The 21733-nt window shown below is 39.7% G+C and overlaps 1 protein-coding gene across 7 annotated transcripts in view; it reads left to right on the top strand.

The window, feature by feature from the left end:
• LOC123745078 (tyrosine-protein kinase Dnt) overlaps positions 1-21733 on the top strand; it is a 316401-nt gene that overhangs the window by 284142 nt on the left and 10526 nt on the right. For all 7 annotated transcript variants that reach the window (XM_069306249.1, XM_069306250.1, XM_069306248.1 and 4 more), the window contains 4 exons: positions 17048-17207; positions 17513-17662; positions 18827-18986; positions 19239-19375. In XM_069306249.1, the coding sequence (XP_069162350.1) occupies positions 17048-17207; positions 17513-17662; positions 18827-18986; positions 19239-19375 (607 nt within the window). The remainder of the gene's footprint in view (positions 1-17047; positions 17208-17512; positions 17663-18826; positions 18987-19238; positions 19376-21733) is intronic.

The following is a 21733-nucleotide window of genomic DNA, read 5'->3' as shown; positions in this document are numbered from 1 at the left end:
ATTTATTTTGCTAAAAAAGTGCCATATATAAATTTATTGCACTAATTAGTTTTCTAAGGCTACTGGAATAAATTACTAACTAAACAAATTCTGTAAGATGATACCATTCATTGACATCCGAGACAAAGTTCTTTGATAAAAATTAGCTCCATGTGGCAAATGGTTGAATTTAGCAAGGGCAAAGGTGCCATTGTTAAGGAGTTTATTGAAAGGAACTCTTATCATATTTACCAATATTTAAATTGACGGGAGATGGAGATAAGGGTGCTTGCTGGTGACGAGAGAGTTTTAATCCTGTTGACCATTCCTGGGTATCGGGGAAAGATGTTGGGGCATGTTAGTGGTGAAGCGCTTGGGAGTAATACTGATAGTAAAGGGAAATATAGCATAATGCCTACTGGTGTGTTACAAAAAATATAAGTTTTATATAAATACCATTGATGAATTAAGAATACTTGTGTACAGAAATGTTTTACAATAATATAAACTTGGATAAATATTTACTCCAGGGAACTTTTACCTTAATTTCATATAGATTTAAATTGTTTCATAGTGACAGAAATGTTAGATGATGAGGGGAGAATGGTGTATTATACTGGAACATAAAATGGATAAATAGGCAGAAACAATCTGGATAGAACCAACTTACAATGAAAATAAGCCTAATACAAAGACCATCAAATACAGGCGTACAGAAAGGAGATATAGTTGGGATGAAATATCTCAAGCAAGTAGGTGCAATAACTTCTACAGTCTAAGCAATTTAAATTTTAGTAACATGAACTGGACCAATAAAGCAGGAATGATGTGGGAGAGGTATTTGTTTAATACATACATTGGGTTTTTTTTCAACTAATATACAGTATTATGAAAATAATATATTAGCTTAATGCTGGCAAACAAGGAAATACTAGTTCATATTATAATATGAACTAAATTAAGAAAGAGGGATTGAAAACTTGTAACAAATATATTATTACATTTGGCTTACAACCAATTTGTATTAGGTTCAATTCTCAGGCAGGGTTAGTTGCTTGGGCATCTTTCCTTTACCCATGGCCTCTTTCACCTATTTTTGTTATGTATTTACAATATTAATTTATTTGCATGAAATTACATTGAGTCACATGCAAGACTTAAAGCCAACAGACTAGTTTTGGCATACTCTGGGAATTTGTAGCCATTTATACATTACAATTTGAACACATGCCCTTCAAGAAGACCTGGACAAAACATATGTATGGAGCACCACTTGCAAGTGGAATATAATGTGAATAAATGTCATGCTAAGGAATGTGGAATAGAACATACACCCCACATAACCTATAAATTATGTGAGAAATCTTTAAAGAACTCTGATGAAGAAAGAAATCTAAGGGTGGTTCTAGATATAAAACTATCACCTGATGACAACATAAAGAACATTGTACGAGGAGCCTATGTTAAACTTTCTAGCTTCAGAATTGCTTTTAACTACATGGATGGCGAAATACTAAAGAAATTGTTCACGACTTTTGGTAACCCAAAGCTGGAATAAGCAGTGGTTGTATGGTGCCCATATCTTAAGAAGCACATCAAAAAAACAAAAAACATGGAAAGACATGCAACAAAATGGCTCCCAGAACTAAAGGACAAGAGCTACGAGGAGAGGTTAGAGACATGAAATATGCCAAACTAGAAGATAGAAGAAAAGGGTAATATGATCACTACGTACAAGTTAGTAACAGAAATCGATAAAATTGATAGGGAAGAATTCCCATGACTTGTAACTTCAAGAGCAAGAGGTCATAGATTTAAACTAACTAAACAAAGCTGGCAAAGAAATACTGTATAAGAAAATTTACTTTCACAAACATAGTGGAAGACAGTTGGAACAAGTTAGGCGAGAAGGTGGTAGAGGCCAAAACCGTCAGTAATTTCAAAGCATTATATGACGGAGTGCTGGAAAGACGGGACACCACGAGCGTAGCTCTCACCCTGTAACTACACTTGGGTAATTAGTGTAAACCAAAATATTATATTTTATTATTATAATATTATTTTATAAACATTTATACATTAAGAAGTTGCAACAATTTTAACTAGCCTACTATGAGTTAGTAAATGTGCTGGATGGGGAAGAATTGAGTTCTAATGATTTTCAAATCACATTCAATATAATAATAATAATAATTAATAATTAATAATTAATAATTAATAATTTTAATAATAATAGTCATCCACACTTCCACGGAAATAAACATTTCATTCACCTAGGCTCTAGGAGACTCCGGAAAATAATATAATATATAAAAAATATAGTAAAGTAAATTGTAGTTGCAATAATTTTCTGGATTCTAAAATTATAAATTATGCCAAAAATACAATGTGAACTTTAGTACCCAACTGAAGAACATCTCACAGATGAAGCTTAGAAGTACAACAGCAAATATAAATAAATACAAATATTTATTCGGGTAAAGTACATACATAGATACAAAACGTTGATGGATTTATAGATAGAGCTAGTACATACAATGCCTAAAGCCACTATTACGCAAAGCGTTTCGGGCATGAAAAACATTAAGACTAAAACTTAATACTAATTGAGATTAAAGTATAAATTGTATTGAGAAAATAGAAAAAAAAAAGTGGGGAACATGGCAGAAAAAATAGCAAAAATACAATTTGAACAACAAACAGCATTGTTTAAAATAGTAGACATAGGTTAACATTTTAGGGGTGAGGTAGGTTACATGGAGTTAATTAGGTAGTACTTAGTTTTTATCTTAAACTGGTTGGGAGAAGTACAGTCTTTAACATGATTGGGAAGGTCATTCCACATTCTAGGTCCCTTGATTTGTGAAGCATTTCTAGTTTGATCAAGTCGTACTCTTAGAGTACTGTACAACTTACTCCAATTATTAATAGTAATACTACTCTTAAGTAGTTTGAGGGTGGCTCTCATTGAAACTTTTAAAATACTGAACAAGTTAGAGGATTACACACACAAATCACAATAGTGTGATGCATCAAATGAACAAATCCACAAGGGCCGTGACGAGAACTTGAACCTGCGTCCGGGAGCATCCCAGAGGCTGCCTTAATCGGCTGAGCTACAACATGGTCAAAAGAGTTAAAATCGAAGTTCTACTGAACTTACTGGATTCTGCAGCCTCTCCGAGACACAAACCAGGGTTTTACACAACTCCCCCATGCACTCGAGCTATGTCAATAGGCTGTTCTCCCTTTTCGCCCTTACTTCATTACACACAGAAATCACAATAGTGTGATGCATCAAATGGACAAATCCACAAGGGCCGTGACGAGGATTCAAACCTGCGTCCGGGAGCATCCCAGATACTGCCTTAATCGACTGAGCCACAACATAGTCAAAAGAGTTGAAATCGAAGTTCTACTGAACTTACTCAATCCTGCGGATTTGTGGATTCTTGTGGATTTGTTCACTAAGTTAGAGGATGTTCTGAATATTTTCTTAAAGTCAGATGTAACACAAACAAGGAGAAATGGTTTCGAGCTCAACAAGCCACATTGTTGGACTGAAAACAGGAGATGTTTTTTACTCAACAGGGTTATTTATGCATGGAACTGCCTACCCACCAAAGCCGTAAATGCAAAAACTACGTTGTTTTTAAATATACTAGTACCTGGAAAAGATAGACAAATGAGGGGACCTTCATCAAGCCGCCGGCTTCCTGTCCTCTTTAAGGCCACTAGGGTTAGTGGTCCCTTGGGTAACTCGGGTAAAAGACTTAAGGATGAAGTGATGCTGAATTTTTATCTCAAGAAGTCATCTTAACCTTAACATGCAGCTGTGGATTTGCACACATGTCTGCCTATGCACAAAAAGAAAAAGAACAGATATATTTTTCCTTATAGAATGATTAATTTGGATGCAAAATATACAGAAAATATTAAATAAAAATACTGTAATTTCTACATTGTATCCAGTAAAACCAGTATAAATTGATCATGTGCGAATCCAACTGGATCTGCCAACACCAGATGTTGCATCAGCTGATTACAGTGTTGAGAGCACATGACTTTCAGTACAGTATTGACCATGTATGTCTAGATGATCATTTTTATGCATTAGTTTAATCATTATACTTTTTGTGTTGAATAACTAGATTTGTATACAGTTCATCTAATTTACAAACAGGGATTGTGTTCATTATAAACTATAACGATAATGTATTTGGGCCTACAAAGAATGTGTGTATCATTGAAAGTATGTATCAAATGAATGTATGTTCTGTATATATGAAACTAAGAAAAGCACAGAAGGCCTATTTGCCCATATAGGCCAGCGCTTATTTTATCCACGATATAATTTGGAGCTACTGTACTTTTATGAGCAAATAGGTCTTATACAGTTCCCTTAGTTCTTATGTTCTTATTCATAAATGCTTTCATTCATTCATATACTGTCTACATTCATTTTTTTCATATACTGTATACATTCATTTCATTCATATGTATGGATGTATCAAACTAATGAAATGGCAGAAGGTCTACTGGCCCATATGAGGTAGCTCCTGTTTATATTGTGTATATAAATAGGAGCTGCCTCGTAGCCCATACTAGGCAGCTCCTATTTATATCCTCCCAAACTCATTCACACACATGGGCTTGTTGGCCCATATAAGGCAGCTCTTATTTATATTGTGGCTATATATAGGGGTTGCCTTGTATAGGCCAATGGGCCTTCTTTAGTTGCTTTATTATGTTCAATTGATGATTGGTTGGCTTGGTATACATCACTATAACCATTTACTGTAGTTTCAAAACCACATGAATATACTGTAATCAGTATACATATCACGTAAAAATAATGGAATTTTATACCATGATGATTACCACAATGGCATAGAACCATTTGTAATGATTACCATAATTGCATAGTAATATAATCATGAAATAATAGCAGGATTTTTTTAATGGGTCAAGATCAACTTCACTACATCCATATAGATCTATTATATCTATATTAGCATCATTGGTGTAAAACCCAGACAACAATAGTTTAAATTTATGTATAATAACCACATTACTCTGCAAATCAATGTATGATGTTAACCACATTTTAAAAGATAAAAGCAACAATAAGAAACATCTAGAATTTTTTTATTTTTACTCTAACATTTTACCTCTACATTACCAAATTGGATATCAAGTTTGCAACAAAACTAACTCTGCCAGTACTAATATAGAAAAAATATTTTCTAGTAGTTTAAATCTAATAAATGGCCACTTTTACTGAATTAACAAAGGCTGCATCCCCAGCCCTTGAGAGATTTACAGTACTCTATTCTTTACATTATATGAAATTTGTCATAGAATATCTCCCACTCGATCAATAATTATTTATTTGCAATATTTGTCCATCTGGCAGTTAATATCAATTGCCTTGGAAAATCATTTATTGCTAATTTCTCATCTAGGCAAAATGCCACCTATGATTGGAATCCTTGCCTTTATCCTTATTTACTCGACAGCTGTTCTCAATCTGGCTAGCCATGCCTCACTCCTATATTTCCCTGTATCATTACAGTAGAAAAATGATAAAATTGTTACATTTCCTGTTATAATATTGTCCATGTTGTTATCAGTGTCCTTAATATCTGCTTGCAGAAAGCATACCCTAAGCCTCCTCATCCTATCTTTGGCACAGAACATTGTCCATATAGCTAACCTCAGAATCGCTAACTCTCAAAATGTTCTTACCTTCTTTGTCAATTTTCTTAGTGTTCCTATCTATAATAATTTTATTTATAAAATATTTATGATACTATATTACAGTGGTTAATTAGTAGTTACAGAAAGCCAGTGTTGAATGTAATGAAACCCAAATTTCTGAGTGAGCCCCAGTTTCTCCCTGAAGCTATACACTGGGTTGATTTCCATCTACCAGGTTGCATGTACAGGCCTACTGGAGACCTGTACCAGAACCTGGCCCCTCACTCAGCCACGGAGTGGTGACCTTTTGCTACCTCACCAGGGAAGGCAGTCAAAAAGTCAGCGAGTAAAAACAAATCACTGCTGGATTCCAAAAAGACCTACCTAAAGAACTCCCCAAACTATATAAACAAATGATCGGATTCTCTCAAAACTATTATGAGCTCATTTTGTTCCACTCTCCCCACCCTTTTGGGGGGAGGGGAAGTGGCTCACTGCCTGCCAGGGTCTGAGCTGTCATTTCTGGAGCAGACGTAAACACCCCACCTGGTAACCAAGAAAGGAGGGAGGGGAGAGATCAAGGAGCCACTGGGGCTCGCCCAGAAATTGAAATTTCATTGCATTCAGTGCTGATTTTCTGGGGAAAGCTTTTTGTGGATCCCTGAGGCACACGATTCGTAAACTTCAACGGTTTTCTTTACATTCATAACCTCATCCTGGAGACATTCATGTATCAACACATTAAACAAGCTTCAAGGATGAGGGGAAGGATGTTCCCTGCATGCTGGATTTGATATTCAGCAGAAAAGAGGAAGAGATATTTGACATTCAGTACCTTCCTCCTTTGCATAAAAGTGATCATGTCCTTTTGGGAATAACATATGCAATGGGTCATAATCTGGTATGATTATGAGAAAGTTGAAGCAGTTGAAAACCATGTTGCATGTCCTCTCCTGCTGATTTCAGGAGAGGACATTATGGGAACCTTAGTAATTTCCTTAAAGAATTTGATTGGAAAGACTTGCTGTTAAGCAAGGAAGTAAATGAGATGTATATCAAATTTTGTGAAATATATGATAATGGCACAAACAAATTTATACCAAAACAGAGATGCAGAACTAGGAAACAGGATTGATTCAACAGAAATTGCGAGAAGGCCAGAGACCAAAAGACAAAAAAATGGAATTGATATAGGAACAGGCCAAACCCTCAAACATACCACCGATTCAAAGAAGCACAAATCAACTACACTTCAGTGAGGAAAGAGGCAGAAAATTTTTTTGAGACAGGGATAATGAACAAATGTAAAACAGAATCAGGCCTATTCTATATATTCATCAGAAGCAGATTGCAGGTAAAGGATAATATTCAGAGGTTGAAAATGTGAAAGATTCATGGGAAAATAAAAAGGAAATATGTGAAACTTTAAAACAACAGTTCCAAAGTGTTTGTGCAAAATGAAATCTTGCCCCTGGGACTTGATTGCTCGAGCAGTTGGCCAGGAGTCTGAATTTTGCCTGCATGGTATTTCCTCTGGGCAAATTGTAGCTTCAGTGGCTGTTCTGTTGTCTCCGGTTCAGTCTTTTTTGCAGCCACTATGATCGTTAAGTGCATGCCACATTGGCCCTTCATCAGCTTCTTCTACAATCTTTTCAGGATTCAGTTCCCTGATACCTTCCTCTGCCTTCGCTCAACGTCTTCACGGACACCTCGGCTCTGTGTTGAGGCTTCATGAGCAGTGCTCACCAAGCTGGCCAGAGTTCTTTGTCTTCTATCCTTCATGGGGTTCACAGTATGGTTTGGGAGTTTTTGTGTATGTGGCATGTGATGTGAAGAGTTTGAATTCCTCTACACTCTGTGCCCCAGCTTCATTTGGAATGTTTCCCGTGGTTCATTGTCTGAACCACGTGGTGTGGAGTTTGCTTTGGTCCCTTGTCTTTTGGAGCTGGATACTTCTCGTACATCTTCTGCTGGATTCTTGGAGTTTCTCTCTACGCTGTTAATGTCCATTGTCTGTCCAACTTTCTCACGTATGGCCTAGTCTGTTTCTTTCTCATTTGCATGGTTGACCATCTATGCTGCTTCCATTTTTCCTTTAACTTTGTGAGATGTACGAGTGCCTGGAGGTGGACCTCTTTGCATCGGCATAAAATTGATGTCATCATCTGTATGTGGCTACATTCCCCAATTGTGAGGCTCTCACTGTGGATTTCTACCAAACTGATCAAGGTGGGGATTCCTGTACCCCATTACTCCCGATCCAGCTGTTGCTCCAGGTTTTGGCCAGATTGAAGTCCTATCAGGGAAGAGTGGTCCTTCTGACTCCATGGTGGCCAGTTCAGCTTTAGTTTCAGGTGCTGCTTAGTTGGTGTCTGAATCCAGGCATTTTTCTGTGGCTCTGCTTCCGTCAGAATGTTGGTCTGGTGATGTATTTTGCAGGTTCAACCTTCTCTTCAGCTCTTTGTATCTTGTCTTTCTGATGTATCTTTATCACCATTTTTATGGTGAGCAGGTGGCTTCTTTGATATTGTTGAACCCGCATTCCTCTTCTAGGCAAAAGTATGAGGTTTTGTGGCACTTCTTTCACTGCTTGCTTTCCTTTCATCATTGTCAGTTTCTGAGCATGTGGTTCTCTCCTTTCTTTCTTAGCTTTTTCTTGATCAGGATCTCATGCCAAATACTGTGGCCTCATATTGTATGGTGCTAGTGGACCTGCTGCAGCTTTCATTTGGTGATGATACTATTTTGGCACCATTTCAGACTGTCTTGCACTTTGTTTCACCTCAAACCTGCTCATGTTCTGCCTGAGCCTGCTTGGCAGTGTTCTCGTTTCTTTTCTCTTTTCATTTTTTGGTGTCGCCCCTTTTGGTCCATGATTCCTTCTCTAAGACTTTGTTTCTGGGGGAAGCCCCCCTTAGAGATCCCTGAAGCTACCATCTCTGTTGTAGGTGCCGTCTACTACGTACCATCTGTTGCAGAATTCTCTGGCCTACCAGGGACCCAGAGCCAGAACCTGGTCCTCTCGCAAAGTTGCAGGGAGCTGTGGCTTTTATAAAGTTATTAATTTATGCTACCATCTAGGAAGGCACCCAGAAAGTCAGTGAGTCAAAACAAACCACAGCTGGCTACCTCAAAGATCTGCAGACTCAAAAATGGCCATATAATACTGCTCTGTTATATGGGCATTTTACATATATGGCCTCTGGTTATATGGCCATATAACACAAGCTCTGTAAACAAACAATCAAAAATTACATAAAATTAGCACCTGCTCATTTGCCCTCATTCACCCTCAATTGGGGGATGAGGGAGCAGGCCACTGCTCACAGGCCTCTTTACCATCAGCACTCCTCTGTTGTTGGTCAAGGTGGGCCATCGGTGGAGCCAGTGACCGGATCCAAAGCACTTCCTGTGATTGCTTCATTTGCATTTTGTCAGCACTGTGCTTACTCTGCTTGCAAGGCTGTCTCAGGATTTACACTGCCCTTTCTCGGTTCACCCTGTTGATTGGGCGGATGGCTGGCCTGATACCATGATTTGTGGGCCTTTTGGGTCATCTGTTAGCCTTCGCTGGAGTTGGTTGGTCCTGCCTCCTTTCAGGGGTTTGGGTTTGTCCAGGCAGGCTTCCTCTCCATGTCTCAGTTGGGTCATCTCCGATTGGGTGGCTTCGAGTGTGGTCAAAATGATCATCTCTTTGGTGGGTTTCCCGCCTTTATCCAGTCCCGAAATGGGATTCACCAGATCTTTGGTTCATTCTCGATTTTTCAGTGTTGAACTGTTGAAGACCCTCTTTCCAGATGACCACTGTCCCAGGTCTCTCTCTCTCTCTCTCTTGAGGTGGACACTTGGATGATATCCTTGAACCTCCAGGACACTAATTGGCATGTCCCTATACATCTGAGGTTCAGGGATTCCTTAGGGTTTGTAGTGGGGCCATCAGGCTTACCACTTCCAAGTTATCCCTTTTGGGCTGAATGCATTGGGCTCTATTGGGCTCTATGCATTTTCACATGCTTTGCTCAGGTCTTGATGACCTGTCTTCATCTCTTGGGTGTTCAGGTTCTAACTTACCACAATGACTATCTGGTGTAGGCTCCCGTTCAGTCTGGTGTTGAGTCTCAGGTGACTCGGCGGATGTTCGAGCAGCTCTGCGAGAGCTTCAACTCTACCCCCCTTGTGTAATCCTGGGGCAAGGTTTGACCTCGGATTTTGTTGTTGCCACTATTTTTGGGTGTGAACTCCATATGCTCTTCGGCGGTTGTTGCATCGCAAGCTTCATTTTCAGGATTTTTGGGGTTCTGTTCCCTGGTGCCATGCTCTGCCCATGCTCATCAACTTCACTGATTCCTCAGCTCTCAGTTGGGAGCTTTGTGACTAGTGCTCACCAGGCCAGCCATGGTCACATTGGTCTCCACTCCCTCATCAGGTGCACAGTATGGTGTGAGAGTTTGCAGTCATATGGCATGCACTGTGGGAGTACAATTCCTCCAGGTTCCATGATCTGACTCCATTCAGACTGTTACCCCAAGGTTCATCATCTCAGCCAGGGAATTCACTTCATTCCCTGCCACTTTGTAACTGGTCACTTTGGGTAGCTAGTCTGCTAGGTTCTTTTGGGTTTGGTTCTCCATGCCATTCATGTTCAGGGAGTGCCCAACTTCTTTGCTGATGGCCTATGTTGGTTCCTTCCTGTCTCCACGGAATGTGCAGTTGATGTCGCCGCCACCTTGTGGCTCTGCAAAAGGTTCAAGCACTCGTATATGGACCTCTCTGTGTCGGGATGGTTTTGGCGCCTTACTCTGTATGTGGTGGCATTCGCCAATTGCAAGCCCATGTGATAGATGCCTTTCAGCTGGACTGATTGAAATGAGGGTGCTTCAGCCTCTTCCTCCCGGTCCAGCTCTTGCTCAGGGTTCTGGCCAGGTTGAAGTCTTGCAGGAAAAGGGTGATTCCTTCTGGCCCTATAATGTCTAGCTCAGCCTTGATTTCAGGTGCTACTTGCTTGGTGTCCAAACTGGGCTCTGTCCATGGCTGTCTCTTCGAGGGGGTTGATCCAGTGACGTACTTCATGTTTTCGGCTTTCTCCTCTGCTCTTTGCATCCAACATTTTTTAAGTACTTATGTTTATCACATTTTTCTGGTGATCGGGTGCTTTCATTGATGGTGTTCCACTTGCGGTGCTTCTTCGCAGCAACAGTATGAGGTTTCATGGCACTCTTTTCACCACTTCCTTTGTGGTCATTATTGTTATTCAGTTTGAGCATGTGGTGCTCTGTTTTGTCTTCTCTTTTCTTGATTGGTATATTATTATGAATAATGTCGCCTTGTATTACATGACACTGGCACAGCCACTGCTGCTTGTGATTGGAGTCGATACTAGCTAGGCTCTATTTTGCAAGTTGTCTCATGCACCGAGAGACAACTTGTCTCATGCAAGGCCCAAGTCTGCTTGGTCTCTGGACCTTATTCTTCCACTTCTTTCTTCTACTCAGTTTATGAGGTCCCCTTTATTATTGTTTCCTCACGTCTTTGAGAAAACCAGTAGGAACCATGAGGAGCATTCAAACTTGCACACTTGGTACTACTAAGCACACACCCTACTCTTACTGATTTTCTCATCGATACATTGCATTAATGTGATTTTATTATGCATTCAGGTCTTTGCTTTTGGTTTCTCTTGCTTCCAGTTTTCAGATGAATGAGCTTCTCCACTGGCAGTGGAGTTTTTGTTCTTTTGGCCCCTGGTGGATTATCAGCTGACTGCTTCTCCTCTAACAAAGAACATGTTGGGGGGGTCCTTTGGTCAATGATGCTTAGTTGGGTTGGTCTGGAGTGCATTGTGTGTTGTTTCCAATGGTAGCTCTCTGCCTCTACTTTTGTGCCGCTGATTCTGCGTTGATGGATGTTTTGAAGGTTGATCTTCTCACTTTGGTCTACAGTTCAAAGGCCTTTTCCTATGGTGGCATGAATAAATACATAAATGTCACCGTTCCCTGTACCTCTGAGGGGGCCAATTTCTGGTGCTGGTTCTTGGTAGGCCTTTGAATGCCACAGCTGATGCGACCTAGTTTCTAGGTCGCAAATCTTGTGTGTTTGGCATGTTTAAAGCCTCAAACCTCAACTTGTAGCTCTAGTCTTTGTTCTGGAAATAATTTAGTTGCATGTCTTTGCACCTTTTCCAGTTTGTTGATGTGCTTCCAAAAATATGGGTACCATATAACACTGCATATTCCAACTTTGGTCTCACAAAGGTCATGAACAATTTATTTAGTATTTCACCATTCATGTATTTAAAAGCAATTCTGAAATTGGAAAGAGAACATAGGCTCCTTGCAGTGTTCTTTATGTAGTCCTCAGGTGACAGTATTCTCTCTAGACCACCCATAGATCTTTCTTTATCATAAGTTTTCAAAGTTTTTCACATGACTTGTAGGTTGTGTGTGACCAATTTTCTTCTATTCCACTTTCCATAACATGGCATTTATTTACATTAAATTCCATTTGTCAAGTACAATATTTCTCATTTCACTTATTCCGTTCAGATCCTCTTGAAGGGTTTGACAATCGTCTACGTTTATCTTCCCTTAGTATCTTAGCACCATCAGCAAACATGTTCATATAATTCTGTATTCCTCTGGTAGATCATTAATGTAGACAATGAACATTACTGGTGCAAAAACTAAACCCTGTAGTACTCCACTTGTGACATTTATCCAGTCTTATACATTTCCTCTGATTACTTCCTAACTTTTCTGTCAGAAAATTTTTCATCCCAGTCAGAAGCCTCCCTGTCATGTGTCCCATTTCATATGTTAAATGTAATGCATGTACCTAGCTGGTTTGCTTAGATCCCTATGGCCAAAATATTTGTGTTGTTCACTTGGTATTCCATCTTATATTTAAAGTGCATTTTTATATATTTTGTATTCCCAGATAATAAATAATGTAACTGTAACATAACATCTCCCCTTATAATGTCATAAATACTTTTTTCTGGTATATTATACACTAGTTTTAATTCCTTCATTTAAAGTTTACTTTTTTGTTAACTTACAAATTACTAGGGATTCTTAATGAATTTTTAATCACTAATTATAAATAATTGTAATTTTAGTTACTTTAATATAGTTTGCAAAATATGTAATTTAAAACTGTAGTTATGTATATTTCAGGTTTACTGCAAATTGACTGATTTATGTTTTAACTGCTCTGTTAGCTTTAAGACACCCAAAATGCTTTGCATATTAGTGACTTTGTGAGAATGTACAGTGTTCCCAGTGGTGCAGTGCTGCCGGAGCTCACTGGAGCACTGCTCCGGCACCTCTGCAAGTGGATGATGGTATGGAGGAAAGGGAGAGAGGATATGGGAAGAGAGAGATAATGGTTTATGGGTGATGGTTGATTGTGGCAGGAAAATATTAGTATTACATCATTAATAAGTTTATAATGTTATGATATTTCTTAATTTTCTGAGGGGGAGCCGCTTCAGCTCCCCGGAGCTATCCAGGCTGATATATATATATCATTAGACTTTGGCATCAGACAGTGTGTATGGCGTTCCAGGCCTACCAGGGACCACGAGCCAGAACCTGGCCCCCTCAGAGAGGCACGAATGAAGCAATGGCCAATTCTGTGTTGTGCTGTACCTTGGGTTCAGTACTGCTTTACGGTGGCATGCGAGCTGGGAGTAATATTCACAGGTACTCGGGCTGCATGTGCTTAGGGTTCCCTTCCCCGAGTGCCCAGTAAGTACCGCCCTTAGGGCTTTGGGGTTATCTTCCACAAGTCACCTTGGGGTCTATCTCTCTTAGTTTTTTACTGTTCGGTGAATGACCGCCCCAGTGTGTTGGGGGGGGTTTCCCTCCCTTGTTTACCTTGGGGTAAGTTGTAGTTTTTGCACTGGTGGAGCGCAGGGTACTGCGCAGCTAGTTTTCACCTATTACAGTGGCCGGCTCTGTTCCTCCTGGGTATGTTGCCCTCTTGTGGGGGTTTTTCTTTTCTTTTTGTTTATGCCTGGGGGGGGGGATCTGCCTTGTGTCCTTTACCCCCATTTATATTAGGGTCTTGACCTTCAGTGTTTGGTAGTACCCTCTGCTTGGCCCCCGTGAGTGGAAATATCCTGGAGGTTCAGTTTTAGAAGTTTGTTGGTGGACTTGGGCGCCGATTAACAGTACCCTGCCTGGGCTTACCCTTAGCGATACCAGTCTAGGGGCTCCTGAGAAACACCACGGGGGTGCATGGGGTCCAATGGATGCAACCCCTGGGTCGTCTCTCGCCTTGAGCGAGTTTGAGGGTTGCTTTGTCCCCTTGTCTTAGGGGCGACACTCATTGTTTTTGCCTATGTCATGCTGCCTGTTGGGTCGGTGACACCTTTGTTCAGGTGTTTATACTGAAGAAATGTGGAAGGAAAAAAAAAAAGAAATCTATCCATGATTAGACTTCAGGGATGATAAACTTGGGTGTAAAGTACTGCATGTGCAAACATAAGCAATGTAACACTTTTCACTTCTAAGGGTTTACAACTATCAACTAAGTGGCAGATTTACCACGTATCCTATTATGAAGCAGATCGAAGTACATGTTTTAAGTCTCTCAGAAAAATAACTGTTGATCATAAACTATCGAAAGCTCTCACTGCTGTTTTACGTGTTAAAATGTAGCTAGTGAAGATGCTCTTAGAAAATTGTGTGATGTCGTGAATGCTTTGCATCTGAAGACAGCTTATTCAATTTTGTGTTCTGTATATTATTTAGCTCAGAATGACAGAAAATACTCTGATCACTTTGGCTTACTGGAACTATAAAAGCAAAATGGTGTTTACATTGGAATGGGACTGTATTTCTGCACTAGTGTTAGAGATAATTAATCACATAGCATTAATATGAAAAAGAAAATTTGCCAGCATATCAAGAAGATAAATGGCAAAATTTCTGTTCTCATTGATGAATCAACAAGCCTGAGCATTAAAACAACCTTAATAGTTTACTTGAAATGTGAAAGTGATAAGGAAGGTAATCCCCATTTCATGTTCTTAGATCTAATCGAACTACTTTATCAGAAAGCAGCAACTATTGCTAGACTTCTATTGAGCTGTCTCAATTATCATGGTTTGATGACTTATATTTGAAACAGATCCTTGTAGTGATGGGGCAAGTGTCATGCTTGGTGTCAAATCTGGCATTGAAACAATTCTTAGAGGAACATTACCCTGGTATTTTAATCTGGCACTGTCTTAATCACAGATTAGAACTTGAAGTAGATGATTCAGTGAGAGAAGTTCATGGAATTAATCATTTTAAAGTATTTTTGGCAGATGACAACAGGACAAGTTACTTCAGACCCCCAAAAAATCTCACACCTGACCCTTTGTGGAAACTATTGTGAAACTTCTCTCTGGTTGTATTTTGTGAACACTAAGTGTTTTAACGTCTTAAATACATGATTGATGTTTTTTCTTTATTTGCTTGATAATTACATTTTATGATAGCAAGTACAAACACGAAATACTTAATTGTGTGACATATACAGAAACAGGATAGAAAATGACAAGCTCACTAGAGCTCCAGTACCTATACAGTTGGCACTGCACCCCTGCATATACAAAAATTTAAATAATACTGTAAATTGTATTTGTAAATAAATAAATGTTGGGTATATTCACAGAAGTCTTCAATATATCATTTCAGGCTTGAAACTGGCTGAATCTAATAAATGGGTGACTCGGGTATAAAATATCGCCACCTAACCACTTTCATATTGCAGACAAGAAGTCACAATAACGTGGCTGAAGATATGAAGACTAAACTACATGCCAGAAGATGAGAAGACGATGACGTTTCGACTTCTCATTGTCAGATTTTCTCGTTGATATACAATATTATGATAATGTGATTTTTCTGTGTAATTACCTAAGTGTAGTTACAGGATGAGAGCTATGCTCGTGGTGTCCCGTCTACCCAGCACTCTTTGTCATATAACGCTTTGAAACTACTGATGGTTTTAGCCTCCACCACCTTCTCACCTAACTTGTTCCAACCGTCTACCACTCTGTTTGCAAAAGTGAATTTTCTTATATTCCTCCGGCAGCTTTATTTCGTAAGTTTAAATCTATGACCTAGAAAACTCCACACCCCAGAAGTGACTCGAACCCATACTGCCAGGAACACTATGCAACTGGTGTACAGGAGACCTTAACCACTCGACCATCAGTGACTGTACAAAAAAATTGTGTATTGAAAGTGGGGTGTCAGAGGTAGAATTACTGGATGACAGAGCAAGAGTGCATGGGGAAATTGACCATGTCGTGGCATAGTTGACAAGAGAGTGCATCTGGGAACACCCCAGCACATAGGTTCAAAGCCTCATCATGGCTCCTGTGATTTTCTCATTGATATATCACAATAATGTGATTTCTCATTAAATTCACTGATATCTGAATGTTGTACATAGTCTTTATGTAACGCTGTGCGTACTAGTGGCTTTACAAGAATGTAATTACTATGCTATGTATCATCACAATCCCAATGTATCTTCTTGTACATATATAAATAAATAAATAAATAAATAAATATATTTATCACACTTAGGATCATATGTGACACTATCAAGGCAAAATAATTAGTTACCTATTTTATTCATCATTTATTAAGGGGTTTATGGGTTGTAGCTGCACAGTGGTGCTGTGAGCTTCTGCTGCATGTGCAAACCTTGGTCATTCTCTCGGTACTGAGACCTCACAGCCAGTACAGATACTGATGAGGTTTTCAAAATGGCATGTTTACTAGAGTCCTTAGGCACAGGATGTAAGCCCTGTGTACCTGTGGGAGATTTGAATTGTTCCCTCTACCTAAAAGAGAAATATGGTGCTCTGCACATCCCAGATTGGGTGCCTTGAGGCACTCAGCACAGTGCAGTAATTAACCCATGAGGTAATAAATCCATGGAATTACTTGCCCATCAAAGCTGTAAATGCCAAGACAATATTGAATTTGAAAATTCAGCTAGGAAAACCTCAGGAATAATGGCAGTAAATTTGGGTGTGTATACCAGTAAACCCAAGCAAAGTCATATGGATTTTGTATATGAATGAGGAAACCAGACTTGCAGACGAGGAGTCGCAACAACGTGGCTGAAATGTTGACCAAACCATATACTAGAAAGTGAAGGGACGACAACATTTTGGTCCGTCCCGGACCATTCTTACGTCACTTGTGCAAGTCACAATCAACTTGAGAATGGTCCAGGATGGACTAAAACGTCGTCTTCCCTTCACTTTCTAGTGTGTGGTTTGGTCAACAGGAAATAGACTTGTTTCCAGAGCAACCAAACCACAATGCTTATGTCTACATGTTCCACTTGCTTTTAACAGGCGAGGCCTCCTCATCACAAGCACGGCTGGTAGTGAGAGAGGGACTGCTACTGGCAGGTTTACATCATCAACATCTTTTGCCTGTGCTGGGTGTATGTCTTTCAGACCCACGACATCCACTTCTCCTTTACCCTCATTTGGGACTCTCCAACCTCAAAACGTAAGTTCAATATTTAAAATAATAAATATAAGATCTAACAGTAAGGACAAGATTTTATATTTAAATATGGCTTAACCCATGTATTCCATACCCTTTTAATGACAGCCTAATGACAATTTGGCTCAACACAGAATAAAATACAGTAAAAGGTAATTTTATTAAAGTTCTATAGATGTTCATACTATCCATTGGACCATTGCAATTTTACCTTGAATCACTAGTAACAAATACAAATTGTGGTGAAGGGATAGGATCATAAAAACGGTAACTATACATTATATATTATTCATATTTTTTCTTGTCAGATATTTGCTTGGGTGTAGTCGAGGCTCTAGTGAGGGCGTCAAACTCCTTACAAGGGACGTGGTTCACATTGCTATACAAGTGTGTCTAGGTCTCATTCACCTTCATCAACAACGACTTCTTCATAAAGATGTTGCTACCAGAAATTGTTTGTAAGTAAATTAAATTATGTTTATAAGAAGTAGTCACATATTAATCTTGCTCAAAAATTTCATGGTACTGTACTGTGCAATATTGTACTGTTTCTGTTCATCTCCATTGCTTGGCTTCACAAAGTTTTTTCTTAAATAAAAAACCAGCATTGAATGTAATGAAATGCCATTTTCTGGGTGAGACCCTGGAGGTTTGGGTAAGTTGTAGGCCTACCGGCGACCACAAACCAGAACCTGCCCTCTCAGAGAGGCACGAGGAGTGTGTATATGTATGTATGTGTGTATGTATATATATATATATATATATATATATATATATATATATATATATATATATATATATATATATATATATATATATATATATATATATATATATATATATATATATATATATATATATATATATATATATATATATATATATATATATATATATATATATATATATATATATATATATATATATATATATATATATATATATATATATATATATATATATATATATATATATATATATATATATATATATATATATATATATATATATATATATATATATATATATATATATATATATATATATATATATATATATATATATATATATATATATATATATATATATATATATATATATATATATATATATATATATATATATATATATATATATATATATATATATATATATATATATATATATATATATATATATATATATGCATGCATGCATGCATATGCGCATGTTGTACCTAGTAGCCAGAACGTCATACTCGGCCTACTATGCAAGGCTTTGCTTAATAAGCCAAATTTTCCTTTATTTATATATTTTTCTTATTTTTTTCTTATGAAATGATAAACCTATTCATTTCATTATGTAAGAGTTCATTTTATTTAATTTGAGTTAAAAACTAACGTAGACATATGACCAAACCTAATCAACCCTACCTAACTTAACCTAACCTATCTATCTAACCTATATATATCTAACCTATATACACATACATACATACATACATATATAAAGTGGATTGAGACACACAAATGTGGACTTAGAACAAAGTTTGGAGGGATGTATGTTCATATAACGGGGACCTCCTAGTTAATTATTTATTTTAAACATACTGTCACAATTGTTATGGTTGTTTTATTTTTCAGGATAGACTCCGAACTTCAAGTCCGGGTGTCAGACACAGCACTCGCTCGTGATTTGTTCCCACAGGATTACCACTGTTTGGGTGACAATGAAAACCGGCCAGTTAAGTGGCTTAGCCTTGAGGCACTTATTCATAAACAGTTCACTCCTGCCAATGATGTGGTGAGTTGATAAGGCTAAAACCTCTGTTTAGATGATTACAGCTGTAAAATATATAATCGTGCAAAATAAATCCACTCGGTTTTATTCTTCATCTTCATCAGTTTGGTTATTTGCATATATCGTATATTACCGTTGTGTACTGTATAGCTACTGTTGGTAGTTGTTACTATATTAACAATATGCATATTACTATGTTACTATATATATTATATTATATTATTAGTGTAATAATTATTCAATATTTGTTGCCAGTGGATGTTTGGTGTTCTGTTGTGGGAGTTGACAACATTGGCTCAGCAACCTTACATTGAAGTTGACCCTTTTGAAATGGCTGCATACTTAAGGGATGGCTACCGCTTAGCCCAGCCCCACAACTGTCCTGATGAATTGTGAGTTCTTGTTTAAGCTAGTAAAGTTAAATTATGCATACGATAACTTTTTCTAGAGGGAGCCCATTGAAGGTCCCTGAAGTTACTGTCTCCGATGTAGGTGATTACTATGGCCTACAGGGGACCAAGAGCCAGAATCTGCTCCCCTCCCCCCCCCCTCAGAGGGGATGGCAGATCATTATATAGTACGTTATGCGACCACTAAGGAAGGCACCCAGAAAGTCAGCTAGTCAAAACAAACCACAGTTGGCCACCTTCAAGATCTGCAGCCTTGAAAATAAAATAAAAAAACCAGTGTTGAATGTAATGAAAAGCCATTTTCTAGGTGAGACCCAGAGGCTCCCCGGAGCTTATCCAGGCTGATATGCTAATGTCAAACTTTGGCATCAGTCATGTGTGTGGAGTTCTGTAGGCCTACCAGGGACCAAGAGCCAGAACCTGGCCCCCTTAGAGAGGCATGGAGAGCAATGGCCTATAGAAACCCCCATGTGGTTGGAAGAATTCTATGTCTGCCATCAACCGGGTCAGACACCAAGAAAGGTAAGCGTCCCAAAACAAACCCCCTATTCTGGTGAAAACTGCTACTAAAAGCCGAACAAATGGATAGAACTTCCCAAAAAGAAATGAACAAATGAGAGTGACATCACACGTCGCCGCGCTACTGTATGTGCAGCTCCCCCTCCACAGGAGGGGGAATGGCTAGTCTTAATAATTCTGTGGACAACCTGGGAGACCCGCACCTGTGAGAAGAGAGAGAAAAGAAATCACTCTGTCCAATGACCTGGTGAGCACTGGTCACAAAGCCCCAGCCGAGAGATGACACATCCGTGAACACATCGTGCGAAGGCTCGGGCAGGCACCAAGGCACTGAACCCCAAAAGGAACCAATCCTGGGATAGCGTAATCATCTGAAAGTAGGGGCAATGAACCCAGGGGTTCAGACGGGACAAGTCCAGAATGAACCGCAGGTCCGTGCAGTCCCGTTTCGGAACTGGGAACAGATGGGAAACCCATCTGAGGGACGTTGTCGTTTTGATCACGCCCAAGCGAACCCACTCAAAGATGATCTGACAGCGCCTGGAAAGACGCCTGCCCCACCAGCCACGAACCCCCTGAAGGAGAAGGGGCCACCCAATGCCACCACAGGCTGAAGGAAATTACCCGAAACGCCCACAAATCATGAGACCAGGCATGAGCAAACACCCCCCCCCCCATTGCTTCTTCAATGGAGCGAACTGCGAAAGGACCAGTGCCCTTAAGAGATCCAGAACCTCGCACAGAGCGAACACCGCGCCAACCAGATGAAGCCAGGTCTGAAAGCGGCGCCGGACCCAAAAGTGGCGCCCGTGGCCTACCAAAACGAGAGAAACCCCGAGCCCTGGCACGACCCCTCCGGGAAGGGCCCCCCTTCCTGGACCCTAGGAGAACCAACAAGTCAGACATAGGGCAACAAAAAGCCAAAGCAGCCTGTATATACTGCTCCATGGCAGAATCTGCAAAAAGGACAAAACGGCGAAGACATCCTAAGAGCCAGAGCCCAAGCTGATTCCAGAGAGGAGGCAAGCACTGCCTGCCGACAAGCGAGTCAGGAAGCATAAAAAGGTGAAACTGCATCCCGCAAGATCGGCCCAAAGAGCTTCAAGGCAGCCACCAAGCCTAAGGCACCGGACCCAGGACCAGCCCCAAGCGTCCCCACATCCTCCACAAGCCAGTCCGAAGACTGGCTTGTGGAGGATGAGAAAGAGAGAGAAAAGAGAGAAAAGAAATGCAAGGCCAAAGCCAAGAGGCCACAGGCGCGCAGGTCCTCAGCAACCTGCGCAGCCGAAAGGGAGGAAACCTGCACATGAAACTGCACTACGCCAACATCCCGGGAAAGGACCGGGGCAAACAAGCATTCGTTGAGGTGCTGAAAGTCGCTTCCCCCAGGAAAACCTGAACCACCATCAAAGCCTCGCGCCAGTCAAGCATGCGGGAACGACAGAAGGAATGCCAGGCTTCCAAAGAAAACACAGAACAGTCCGCCAGCCAGGACGACTCCGGAACCTCGTAACGAACCCAGAAAGGGAACGAAGGCCCAAACCTGAAAGAAGACAGATCCATAAGCAAGGCATAATCCGGGTCGCGCAGTAGGCAAGCCATTAGGGCTGCCCGCACCACAGACGGTAGGATGCACAAGCTGAAAACCTTCGGAAAGACAGAACCGACACCCCTGGCAGGACACACCCAAACCCAGGGACTGGCAGACACCAAATCCAACTCGTATGCAGAGAGGGAAAAAGAAAACCTCACTCCATGTAACAATATAAAAAAAAAAATCAATGTTTATTTAGGTAAGGTACATACATAAGAGATTTTACA

The sequence above is a fragment of the Procambarus clarkii genome, chromosome 57, assembly GCF_040958095.1.
Source record: "Procambarus clarkii isolate CNS0578487 chromosome 57, FALCON_Pclarkii_2.0, whole genome shotgun sequence".
Taxonomy (NCBI): domain Eukaryota; kingdom Metazoa; phylum Arthropoda; class Malacostraca; order Decapoda; family Cambaridae; genus Procambarus; species Procambarus clarkii.
The sequence above is the reverse complement of the archived record's forward strand: the minus strand, read 5'-3'. Positions and strand labels throughout refer to the sequence as shown.